We start from the raw sequence: 12,544 nt of genomic DNA, 5'->3' as shown, positions 1-12,544 counted from the left end.
TTCAAGGACAAGTCTAGCGCCCATAAGGCAGTTGGACGCTCTAAATTTATTCGGTATTATTTCGAACATGGTCCAATTGTGTATTTTTTCCTTGTTAAAATTGTCGCTATTTGTTATGTAAAGCCAGTGGGAATGTGCCTAGTTTCCTGTTTAGTTGGACTGTATTATTTTATAAATGCAAAGAATATGGGTTAATAGTTACCTTGTTTTTTTAAATATGAAAATTGACAGTTATTCGTTTTTTGTATTTTTCCTGCTTGATATTATTTCGGACAATTAGTGTATTTTTTTGGTTCTTAAAACAGACATCCAATTTTTAATCTGCCATGTTTTTATTCAAGATAAGGTAACAGTTAAGGTAGTTAACAGTTAATATAAAAGACGTTTTTGTGTGTAATGTACTGGTAATTATGTTAATTGTTATGTTTGTAACCTAGAATCCAGATTGTGTTGTGTGTACGTGAAATAACCATTTTTGTATATTTGTAATGTAACCTTTGGAGAAATCATGTGATAAACGTGTTTGATTAATAAATAGATGCTGTTTGTAGATATGACTTGATATTTTGATTACACTTGACAGGTCTTAAACCTTTTAGCACGGAGACTTAGTATGTACATATGACCTCATATTCTACGTAAATAAAGAATATGTTTAAGAGTTTAATATTACTTATAAGTTGGGAATTTTTATGATTTGATTTTTCTTGACCTAATTACCCTACACGGGCAAACCCAGTCACATAAAATTGACAAACAACTTACTTGGAGGCAAATTCCTTGAAACTTCTGCAAAATCGCGACCAGAGACATTTAAACTTTCTGGTCCTGCTTGCAAGTTCTGTAAAATTTAAAATAATACAATTGAAGTATTGTTACAACTTTTTTATAAGTAAACCAGTAAATTATTATTACATTAAGAATTCACTTGTACTTTACGGTTCTCAGACAAACTTTTGTATTTTACAGTCCTAGCAAATTCTCTCCGGTGTTTGCGGTCCTAAGTTATTTTTTTAAGTACCTTATGGTCCTCGCTTATTTTTTTTTATACTTTACAGCCATCACTAATTCTATCTCGTATTTCCGGTTTGAATTTTTTTTGAGAACCGTAAAGTACAAGTGACCCATTAAAAGGTGTACCCAGAGTTATACAAGACAAAACAATTTTTTGAGTGGTATTAGGTTAGTAATAAAATTTTATAGTGTTAAAAATAGATAACACAATTTTTTAGTATCAATAAAATACCTGGAAAATTAGATTTGATTGTGAATCATTGTTGTTTAGCAACTCTGGATCATTATTGTTTGGCAACTCTGGATCATTATTGTTCGGGAACTGTGGATCATTATCATTTGGCAACTCTGAATCATTTAATTCAACGGTTTCTTCCATGATAAAAATTTCCCAAATGAAAGTTAGAAAGCACAGAAAATCATTTAATAACAAGATGATGTTTCAAAGCTTATTTAAGCAGATCACCTAAAAAATAAACACATCAGTTATATTTAATTACACTAGTTTTAAAATTATTCTTAAATTTTAAAATTATTTCTAGGGTTTTAAATGTTAGAGGTTTAAATGTAAGGAGTATAAATAATAAGAGTTTAAAAAGAAGAAGTTTAAATGTAAGTGATTCAAATGTAAAGGGTTTAAACGTAAGAGATTAAAATGTAAGGAGTTTAAATACAATGGGTTTTGATGTAATAGCTTTAAATGTAAATGGTTTAAATGTAAAAGGTTTAAATGTAAGGGGTTCAAATGTAAGGGGTTTAAATATAAGAGGTTTAAATAAAAGAGGTTCAAATATAAGTGGTTAAAATGTAAAAAAATGTAACAGATTTAAATGTAAAGAGTTTAAATGTAAGAAACTAAAATGTAGAGGGTTTAAATGTAGGGAGATTAAATGTAGAGGATTTCAATGTTGAAGGTTTAAATATAGGGGGTTAAATATTAGAGGTTTAAATGTTAAGGATTGAAATGTAAAAGTTTGAAATTTAAGGGGTTATAATATAAGAGGTTTAAATGTAGGGGGTTTAGATAAAAACTGTTTAAATGTTTGGAATCAAAATGTAAGGAGTTAAAATGTAAGGGGTTAAAATATAAAAAGTTAAAATGTTAGTAGTTTAAATGTAAGGGGTTAAAATGTGAGGAGTTTATATGTAAAGAGTTTAAATGTAAAAGGTTTAAATGTAAGGGGTTCAAATGTAAAGGATTAAAGTGTAAGGGGTTCAAATGTAGGGGGTTACAATGTAAGAAGTTTAAATGTTAAGAGTTTAAATGTAAAGGGTTTAAATGTACGGGGTTACAATGTAGGAAGTTTAAATGTAAAGAGTATAAATGTAAAGGGTTTAAATGTAAAGGGTTCAAATGTAAGGAGTTTAAATATAAGAGGTTTAAATAAAAGGGTTTAAATATAAGTGGTTAAAATGTAAAAAATTTAAATGTAATGGATTTAAATGTAAAGAGTTTAAATGTAAGAAACTAAAATGCAGGGGGTTTAAATGTAATGGGTTTCAATGTTGGAGGTTTAAATGTAAGGAGTTAAAATATAAGCGGTTTAAATGTAAAGAATTTTAATGTAAACGGTTTGAATGTAAGGGGTTCAAATGTAAAGAATTAAAGTGTAAAGGGTTTCAATGTAGGGGGTTACAATGTAAGAAGTTTAAATGTTAAGAGTTAAATGTAAAGGGTTTAAATGTACGAGGTTACAATGTGAGGAGTTCAAATGTAAAGAGTTTAAATGTAAAGGGTTTAAATGTAAGGGGTTCAAATGTAAGGAGTTTAAATATAAGAGGTTTAAATAAAAGGGTTTAAATATAAGTGGTTAAAATGTAAAGAATTTAAATGTAATGGATTTAAATGTAAAGAGTTTAAATGTAAGAAACTAAAATGCAGGGGGTTTAAATGTAGGGGGTTAAAATGTAAGGAGTTAAAATATAAGCGGTTTAAATGTAAGGAACTTTAATGTAAAGGGTTTAAATGTAAGGGGTTCAAATGTAAAGAATTAAAGTGTAAAGGGTTAAAATGTAAGGGGTTTAAATATATAAGGTTTAAATGTAAAGGATTGAAATGTAAATGGTTAAAATATTAAGGGGTTGTATTGTAAGAGGTTTAAATGTAGAGAGTTTAAATAAAAACTGTTTAAATGTTTGGGATCAAAATGTAAGGAGTTAAAATGTAAAGAGTTAAAATGTAAGAAGTTAAAAAGTGAGTGGTTTAAATGTAAGGGGTTAAAATGTAAAAGGTTTAAATATAAGGAGTTAAAATGTAGGGAGTTAAAATGTAAGGGGTTGAAATGTAAGAAGTTAAAATGTAAGGGGTTGAAATGTAAGGCGTTAAAATGTGAAAGGTTTAAATGTAAGGTTTTAAACTAAAAGGGTGTTAATAGTAAGGGATTAAAATGTAAGGGGTTTAAATGTAAGGGGTTAAAATTTAAGAGGTTTAAATGTAAGGGGTTCAAATGTAAAAGATTGAAATGTAAGAAAGTTTAAATGTAAGATGTTAAAATGTATGAGGTTTAAATATAAGGGGTTAACATGTAAATGATTTAAATGTGAGGTGTTAAAATGTAAAGGAGTTAAATGTAAGGAGTTTAAATGTAACAGGATTAAATGTAAGGGGTTAAAATGTAAAAGGGTTAAAATGTAAAGATTTAAAATGTAAAAAGGTAAATGTAAGGGATTTAAATGTAAAAGGTTTAAATGTAAGAGGTTTAAAGGTAAGGGGTTTAAATGTAAGAAGTTTAAATGTAAAAAAGTAAAATGTAAAGCAGTAAAATGTAAAGGGTTTAAATGTTTGGCATTAAAATGTAAGGAGTTAAAATGTAAAAGGTTCAAATGTAAGGGATTAAAATGTAGAATGTTAAAATGTAAGGAGTTAAAGTGTAAGGGAATAAATGTAGTAAATTAAAATTTAAGAAGTTAAAATGTAAAGGGGTCAAATGTAAAAAGTTTAAATCTAAAGGAGTTAAATGTAAGGGGTTTAAATGTAAGGGGTTTAAATGTAAGGGGTTTAAATGTAAAGGGTTCAAATGTTAGAGGTTAAAATGTAAGGGCATTCAATGATTTAAATGTCTGGCCATCCATTTCAATTATTAACTTTTTAGAATTGTTTACTTTTATTAACTAACATTTTCAATGTAAAAAATTGAAAAAGGAAATCATACATTAAAATATTAAACATTATTTTACTACCAACCCAGAAAAATTGTCTTTTTAAAAACAAAAAAACGTTTAATGCTTAAACAGCTATATTGATGGGTTTTACAATTTTGTAAGTGATATATATAGCACGTTAGTATGGTTGACACTGAATTAAAAAATGACTTTATAACCCCTAAAAATGTCTGTGGTCCTTCCAAATTAATTTTTTTTAGGTACTTACAATTTACGTTTTAAAAATAATGGAAAATGATCAACAGCAAAAACCAGGTTACCATATTTTTAGTGTGACGTAGAAAGCACTAAGTAGGGTAGGGAATGTATACAAGCTGGAACTTTCTACGTCATCACAAACAGGACTTTCCTCTTTTTTTTAATTTAATTTTTTTTTAAGTTGTATATATGCCTTAAAAAGTATTATTCAAAGTTAAAACCATTTTTGTAAACAGTGACACCAACTTTATCAATTTTTAAGTAAAAAATATTGCCACTAAATGGTGTAGTGGTAAGAACATTATCTTACCATACTCAAAGTCCTGGGTTCAATCCCCACTGCTCTCACGCTGTAGCGATATTATAGGATCCAATGTATAATGCTATACATTTGACCCTAGTGCGAGTTGAAATGAGTTCAACGGGTTGCATAATCAAAAGAGAATTATTTGTGATTAAATACGTGCTGATTCTTTGGAGAAACAATAAACTCAAATGGCACGGGCAGCGGCGATAATTAACAATACATTTCTCTTCGTCAAATCACCTGCCCAAACGCCAAAAACAGAATATTCTCAAACGCACGAACAGATGGTAATCAATATTCAACAAAAACTGTCAATAAAACCCATCTAAAATCATGAACAGAACAACATTTTAATCAGCGCCCTTTTTGGTGCTATAAAGAACAAACCAAGAAAAGGATTAAACCAAAAGCAGCCCTCGACTCATTAAAAACTCGTACGTCAATCACCACCCGTCAGGCACAACAACATTTCGGGTATATAAACCCAAAAATATTCCAAAATAATAACGAGATAAATAAAATATTGTCCGACGGCTGCGGCGACAAAAGGGGAAAAATTGGTATCTGTGAAACTTGAGATGCAGTAGAATAATTACTGATCTAGGTTACTTAGTATACCGATCTCTACCCGGACGTAGACTCGCAGCCATGACATTATATGGCACAGTTATCGTATAATGTTAGTTGTACCAATATTGTATTTAGTAACAAGTTTAACGCCCTTTTATAGAGTAATGTAACTTTTATTGTAAATGTATAAAGTTAGATGTATTATGTAGTTTTATTTAGCGTTTTTCACGTTTGTTTGTTGTTTTAATATAATCCGTCACCACAAGAGTTATTAGTGATCTGACAACAGATAAACAATTTAGTTTAGCGGTAATACATAAATTAACCTTCCGATCAGGAGTCTTAGACATTACCAAACCAATTAATAACCAGTTTATAATAATGATAGATATAAGTTTGATAATATTAAACTGTTATAATTAAATAATTGACAACAAGTCCTACAATATAAACTCCTGCTGAGCCAGCACTTAATCTGTTATTCAGCAGCGGAATTAGGGGCAATTATAAATCTATATTATTCAAAACTGTCACAGGCAACTTGAGATTAGATTGGGGTAACAAATAGTCACGCATTCGACCTTTCCACATTAAGGATAAAGATATGTACAAAAAAAAATATCGTTACTATATAACCAAAACAAGGATGTTATTTTATTTTAGAAAAACTTTTAACCAAAGCCACTGCACTTATACATAGTGGCACACGGAAAATATTATTAAAATCAAAAAATATTGACCTTGTGTTTTCTATGCTGCAAATAGTTGGTGTAACTGTTTTTTAAAGTCAAACAGTAACGTAGGCAAAACATAAGTGATATTAAAATGCCAATTGAAAATGCGAATGAAATTTATATGTGAATTTAAAATAAAACGTAAATAATAACAAAAATATAAATTACTTCAAACTAAGCTCTGTTAAACTTTGTATTTACTGCCGGCTTAAGTAAATAAGCCAGGCATGAAGAGGAAATGACTACAATATTATAAAAACTACCCAAGCTTAAAGCTTGTAGTATAATTTAAGCCATTCCAACCCTCTTGTTAAAATTACTTTTGGTGCCAGATTGAAACTTGGTTTATACTGCCGGCTTTAGTAAATAAGCCAAACTCGAAGAATAAATTACTACAATTTTATCACAACTACACAAATCATGTCTGCACTATTTAAGCCATTTGTGTAGAAAATTTAAGCCATTTGTATAAACCTTTTGTATAGAAAAAATTTTTCTCCAGATTAGGGGTGGTTTATACTAAGCCAGACACGAGGGAAATTTTTTAGCAATATTTTAAAAACACATTTAGCTGTGCCAACTAAAATGACTTTATATTAAGCCTTTTCACAAGCTTCAACAAACTTTTGTAATTTAAACATGAAATAAATAACCAACAAAACTTAGACGCCATTACAATCTGATCATTTAAAAATCATTTTATTATTTATAAAAAACAGTTAAATTAATATTGTAATTAAACACATATTGTGTTATTAGTTTTATGTCAATAAATTGTTTAAAAACTTTTACTGTTAAGTTACAGCGTTAAGTTTAAAACAAAACCATGTTAAATTTAAGTAACGCTTTTTCTTAAATATATTCTTTTATAGCAAGAAACTATTTTTTCCCATGAGCAGAAATATAGATAGATAGTTATGTCACTTCTCTTTAGTAAAGTAACAAAATACAATCGTTACCCTTATTATAAATTATAAAGGCCAACCACTATGCTTGCTCTAGTTATAAAGACTTTAAAGGAATAAATCAACTTATAAACATTGCTATAACATCAAAGCTACCACTTATACTTTATGTACAGTGCGACGCCGACAACAGTAACCTTAAAAAACAACTGATAAAAATTTATCAGAAACGCAATTTTTGTTGTATATATATAAATTTTATTTCCATTACTACATATGTTTAAAACCGTGTTTTTAAATATATTAAGTTTTGCATACATCTAATGTCTATTTGTTTAAAGAAAAATATATACACATAGTCGTGGGCGTCAATCCAAAAAATAAAAAATAAACAAATTTAGGAGGGCCAAAAAATAGTAAAATCTTCGCTAAAAAATTCCGTTTTAAAGTGCTTATTAAACTTAACTCTTAACAGTCTTAAATTTAATATTTGCAAAGATAACAGACAACATTAGTCTTTAACCAACTGAAGTACAATTATTACGTGAAATAAGGCACTGGACAATCGGTATTTGTTTTGCAATAATGCCAGTTTTAGACAATCTACAACGTGGCACGCAAAATATGCCGTTTTTTGACAACATATCAAAAAAAAATCGCTTATATAACTATCAATTATACGCAAAAAATGCAACATTTGCAAACAACCTAGGGGTGCCACATATTCAGCACTTATTAAAATTATAAATGGGGGTAAATGGACCCCCTGCACCCCCAGGATCGACGCCAGTGCACATAGTAGCTAGCGACCACCAATATTCACAATTTATTTAAAAACCCCCGAGTACGAATTACCCATTAATATAGCGGTCTACAAGATTGTCTACAAGGCAAAAATCCCTGTAGTTTTAAGAATGGATCAACATAAACTTAAGTAAGGATTAACCCATAATCTTTAACAAAATACTTTTAAATAATTTATGTTATTTTGAAATTTTAACATAAAAATATTTCAAACACCATTTTACCAAAAAAATGCAACAAAAATATCAAAAACTGTTCAATCTTGGCCACTTACAAGCAAATAAGTCTAAATAAAATTGTTGGTAACCAAACATTTTGATCAGCCCGAAGATTTGTTTTAAAACAGCGGGGCGTTCGCATTTCAATTACCGCGAAATATTTTGTTTTCGCGTATTCATGGAAAGTTGTCTTTTGTATTTGAAATAAAATAAGCATGAAATCAATACATTTTTTGATGAATAATGTGCAAAAAAATGTTTTCTTTTATTTTCTGCGTCAATTTTTCAAGTACACAAACTAAATCCTATAAAAAAGTTAGTTTAAAAGCAAGTGGTTTTTGGCAACAAAAAAATGCGTTAAGATATCACGTATTTTGTGAAACAAAGCCGTTTTTCTGAACAATATTTAAAGGAAATAAAACATCAATTCATGATTTTTTTACCAAATAATGTGTATAAATACGTCAAGTTATAAAAATGTGTAGACTAAAACACCGAAATAATGTTTAAAGTCGAACGCTTTCAAGCGATAAAATGAAAAGAAACAGCGGGTCTCGTTTTTCGTGTTTTAAGGCCAACATTTAGAGAAATAAATCATCACATAACTATTTTTTGCTACCAATTTAGCAAAACATTCTTGTTATTTATTTCCTATGTTAACTTTTTAAATTAATAACACAAAAGTATTTAAAAAACGATTTAAAGTAGCGCACTTTAAAGTGACAAAAGCAATGCAAGTTTTGGTCATTTTTTAAATGTTGTTATTTAAAACAATTTTTGATAAAAATTAAGTATAAAAATTTTTCACTAAATAATTTGTAAATATAAATTTTTTTTTTGCGTGTTTAATATTTAAATATATCCCTTAAAACCTGAAAAAAGGTAATTTAAATTCGCATGTTTTTGTTAACTATCCTGAATCAGTGAGATTAAGTCAGGATATACTGAATGACCTTCTGACTTAATTTAAAGAATTTCGCGTTATAACACCTGCACATAGCAACATTTTCGGCAGAAATGCTTTAATGTTGCCCGAAAATGCGAGAAAGTGCGAGTGTCGCTTGGAAGGGAAGCGCCAAAAAAAAATTTATTTTTTGGCAGCTTAAATTATTGCATTGAATAAGTGCATTTTTTGCGAAATACGATCAATCGACAACTCACGTTTCGCATTGTTGCCTAACTTTATACATTTTATCTTAAGTTTTTGAGTGTAAATTAACACGGTTACTAAATAACAACATGTTTTTACACAAATTTTGTTTAAGAAAAATGTTTTTTTGCAATTTTTAGTTAAAAAAATCGTCCACAATATCGTCTGCTACTAAGCGAAAAATATTTTTGACGGCCTTCTGCGCCACTTTAATAAAATCAAAAATATTGACCTTGTGTTTTCTATGCTGCAATTAGTTGGTGTGGCTGTTTTTTAAAGTCGAACAGTAACGTAGGCAAAACATAAGTGATATTAAAATGCCAATTCGAAATACGAATAAAATTTATATGTGAATTTAAAATAAAACGTAAATAATAACAAATAATTTATGTTATTTTGAAATTTTAACATAAAAATATTTCAAACACCATTTTACCAAAAAAATGCAACAAAAATATTAAAAACTTTCCAATCTTGGCCACTTACAAGCAAATGAGTGTAAATAAAATTGTTGGTAACCAGACATTTTGATCAGCCCGAAGATTTTTTTTAAAACAGCGGGGCGTTTGCATTTCAATTACAGCGAAATATTTTGTTTTCGCGTATTCATGGAAAGTTGTCTATTGTATTTAAAATAAAATAAGCATTAAATCAATAATTTGTTTAATAGATAATGTGAAAAAATATGTTGTCTTTCATTTTCTGCGTCAATTTTACAATTACGCAAACTAAATCCTATAAAAAAGTTAGTTTAAAAGCAAGTGGTTTTTGGCAACAAAAAAATGCGTTAAGATATCACGTATTTTGTGAAACAAAGCCGTTTTTCTGAACAATATTTAAAGGAAATAGAACATCAATTCATAATTTAATTACTAAATAATGTGCATAAATACGTTATTAGTTATTTGCCTGTGTCAAGTTATATCAATGTATAAACTAAAACAAGGAAATGTCAAACGCTTTCAAGCGATAAAAAGAAGAGAAACAGCGAGTCTCGTTTTTCGTGTTTTATGAACAACATTTAGAGAAATAAATCATCATATAACTATTTTTTGCTACAAAATTAAAAAAACATTCTTGTTATTTACTTCCTATATTAACTTTTTAAATTAATAACACAAAATTATTTAAAAAAACGATTTAAAGTAGCTCATTTTAAAGTGACAAAAGCAATGCAAGTTTTGATTATTTTTTAAATGTTGTTATTTAAAACAATATTTAATTAAAATTAATCATATTATAAAAATTTTCACTAAATAATTTGCAAATATAAATTTTTTTTGCGTGTTTACTATTTAAATATATCCCTTAAAACTTGAAAAAATGTTATTTAAAGTCGCGGGTTTTTGTTAACCATCCTGAATCAGTGAGATTAAGTCAGGATGTACTGAATGACATCTCTCTGTCTTAATTTAAAGAATTTTGCGTTTTAACACCTGCACATAGCAACGTTTTCGGCAGAAAAGCTTTGATGTTGCCCGAAAGTGCGAGTGTCGCTTAAAAGCGCCTAAAATTTTAAAATTTAACACAGGAATTGGACGACAACATATTTTTGATCAATAATAAATAAAAAAACATCAATTTATGCTTCGTTAGCTTGAATTATTGCATCGAATTAGGGCATTTTTTGTGAAATACGACCAATCGACAACTCACGTTTCGCATTGTTGCCTAACTCTATATATTTTATCTTAAGTTTTTGAGTGTAAATTAACACGGTTACTAAATAACAACATGTTTTTACACAAATTTTGTTTAAGAAAAATGTTTTTTTGCATTTTTTAGTTAAAAAAATCGTCTACAATATCGTCTGTTAATACGCGAAAAATATTTTTGACGGCCTTCTGCACTACTTTAATAAAATCAAAAAATATTGACCTTGTGTTTTCTATGCTGCAATTAGTTGGTGTGGCTGTTTTTTAAAGTCAAACAGTAACGTAGGCAAAACATAAGTGATATTAAAATGCCAATTCGAAATACGAATAAAATTTATTGGTGAAATTTAAAAAAAATGTAAATAATAACAAAAATATAAATTACTTCAAATAAAACTCTGTTAAACTTTGTATTTACTGCCGGCTTAAGTAAATAAGCTCTTGTTAAAATTACTTTTGGTGCCAGATTGAAACTTGGTTTATACTGCCGGCTTTAGTAAATAAGCCAAACTCGAGGAATAAATTAATACAATTTTATCACAACTACACAAATCATGTCTGCACTATTCAAGCCATTTGTGTAGAAATATTTAAGCCATTTGTATAAACCTTTTGTATAGAAAAATTTTTCTACAGATTAGAAGTGGTTTATACTAAGCCAGACATGAGGGAAATTTTTTAGCAATATTTTAAAAACGTATTTAGCTATGCCAACTAAAATGACTTTATTTTAAGCTTTTTACAAGCTTCAACAAACTTTTGTAATTTAAACATGAAATAAATAACCAACAAAAACTTAGACGCACTTACAATCTGATCATTTATTAATCATTTTATAATTTATAAAAAAACAGTTAAATTAATATTGTAAGTGAAAACATATTGTGTTATTAGCTTTATGTTAATAAATTGTTTAAAAGAGTTCTACTGTTAAGTTACAGCATTGAGTTTAAAACAAAACCATGTTAAATTTAAGTAACGCTTTTTCTTAAATATATTCTTTTATAGCAAGAAACTATTTTTTCCCATGAGCAGAAATATAGTTAGATAGTTATGTCACTTCTCTTTAGTAAAGTAACAAAATACAGACGTTACTCTTATTATAAATTATAAAGGCCAATCACTATGCTTGCTCTAGTTACAAAGACTTCAAAAGAATAAATCAACTAATAAACATTGCTATAACATCAAAGCTACCACTTATACTTTATGTACAGTGCGACGCCGACAACAGTAACTTAAAAAGCAACTGATAAAAATTTATCAGAAACGCAATTTTTATTGTATATAAATTTTATTTCCATTACTACAAATGTTTAAAACCGTGTTTTTAAATATATTAAGTTTTGCATACATCTAATGTCTATTTGTTTAAAGAAAAATATATACACATACTCGTGGGCGTCAATCCCCAAAAAAAAAATCAGTTTAGGGGTGCCAAAAAATAGTAAAATCTTCGCTAAAAAATCCTGTTTTGAAGTGCTCATTAAACTTAACTCTTAACAGTCTTAAATTTAATATTCGCAAAGATAGCAGACAACATTAGTCTTTAACCAACTGAATGACAATTATTACGTGAAATAAGGCACTGGACAATCGGTATTTGTTTCGCAATAATGCCAGTTTTAGACAATTTACAACGTGGCACGCAGAATATGCCGTTTTTTGGCAACATATCAAAAAAAAAATCGCTTATATAACTATCAATTATACGCAAAAAATGCAACATTTGCAAACAACCTAGGGGTGCCACATATATTCAGCACTTATTAAAATAATAAATAGGGGTAAATGGACCCCCTGCACCCCCAGGATCGACGCCAGTGC

The 12,544-nt window shown here is 28.5% G+C and overlaps 1 protein-coding gene across 1 annotated transcript in view; it reads right to left on the bottom strand.

The window, feature by feature from the left end:
• The window catches only part of LOC145755001 (protein NLRC5-like), a 59,692-nt gene that overhangs the window by 22,593 nt on the left and 24,555 nt on the right, over nucleotides 1-12,544 (bottom strand). The window contains exons 4-5 of the mRNA XM_082571189.1: nucleotides 1,247-1,480; nucleotides 766-841 (exon numbers count right to left, since the gene is read on the bottom strand). Of these exons, the coding sequence (XP_082427315.1) occupies nucleotides 766-841; nucleotides 1,247-1,393 (223 nt within the window). The 5' untranslated portion in view covers nucleotides 1,394-1,480. The remainder of the gene's footprint in view (nucleotides 1-765; nucleotides 842-1,246; nucleotides 1,481-12,544) is intronic.

Source organism: Corella eumyota, chromosome 6 (assembly GCF_963082875.1).
Source record: "Corella eumyota chromosome 6, kaCorEumy4.1, whole genome shotgun sequence".
Lineage (NCBI taxonomy): Eukaryota > Metazoa > Chordata > Ascidiacea > Phlebobranchia > Corellidae > Corella > Corella eumyota.
This window is presented reverse-complemented; position numbering and strand designations above follow the sequence as displayed.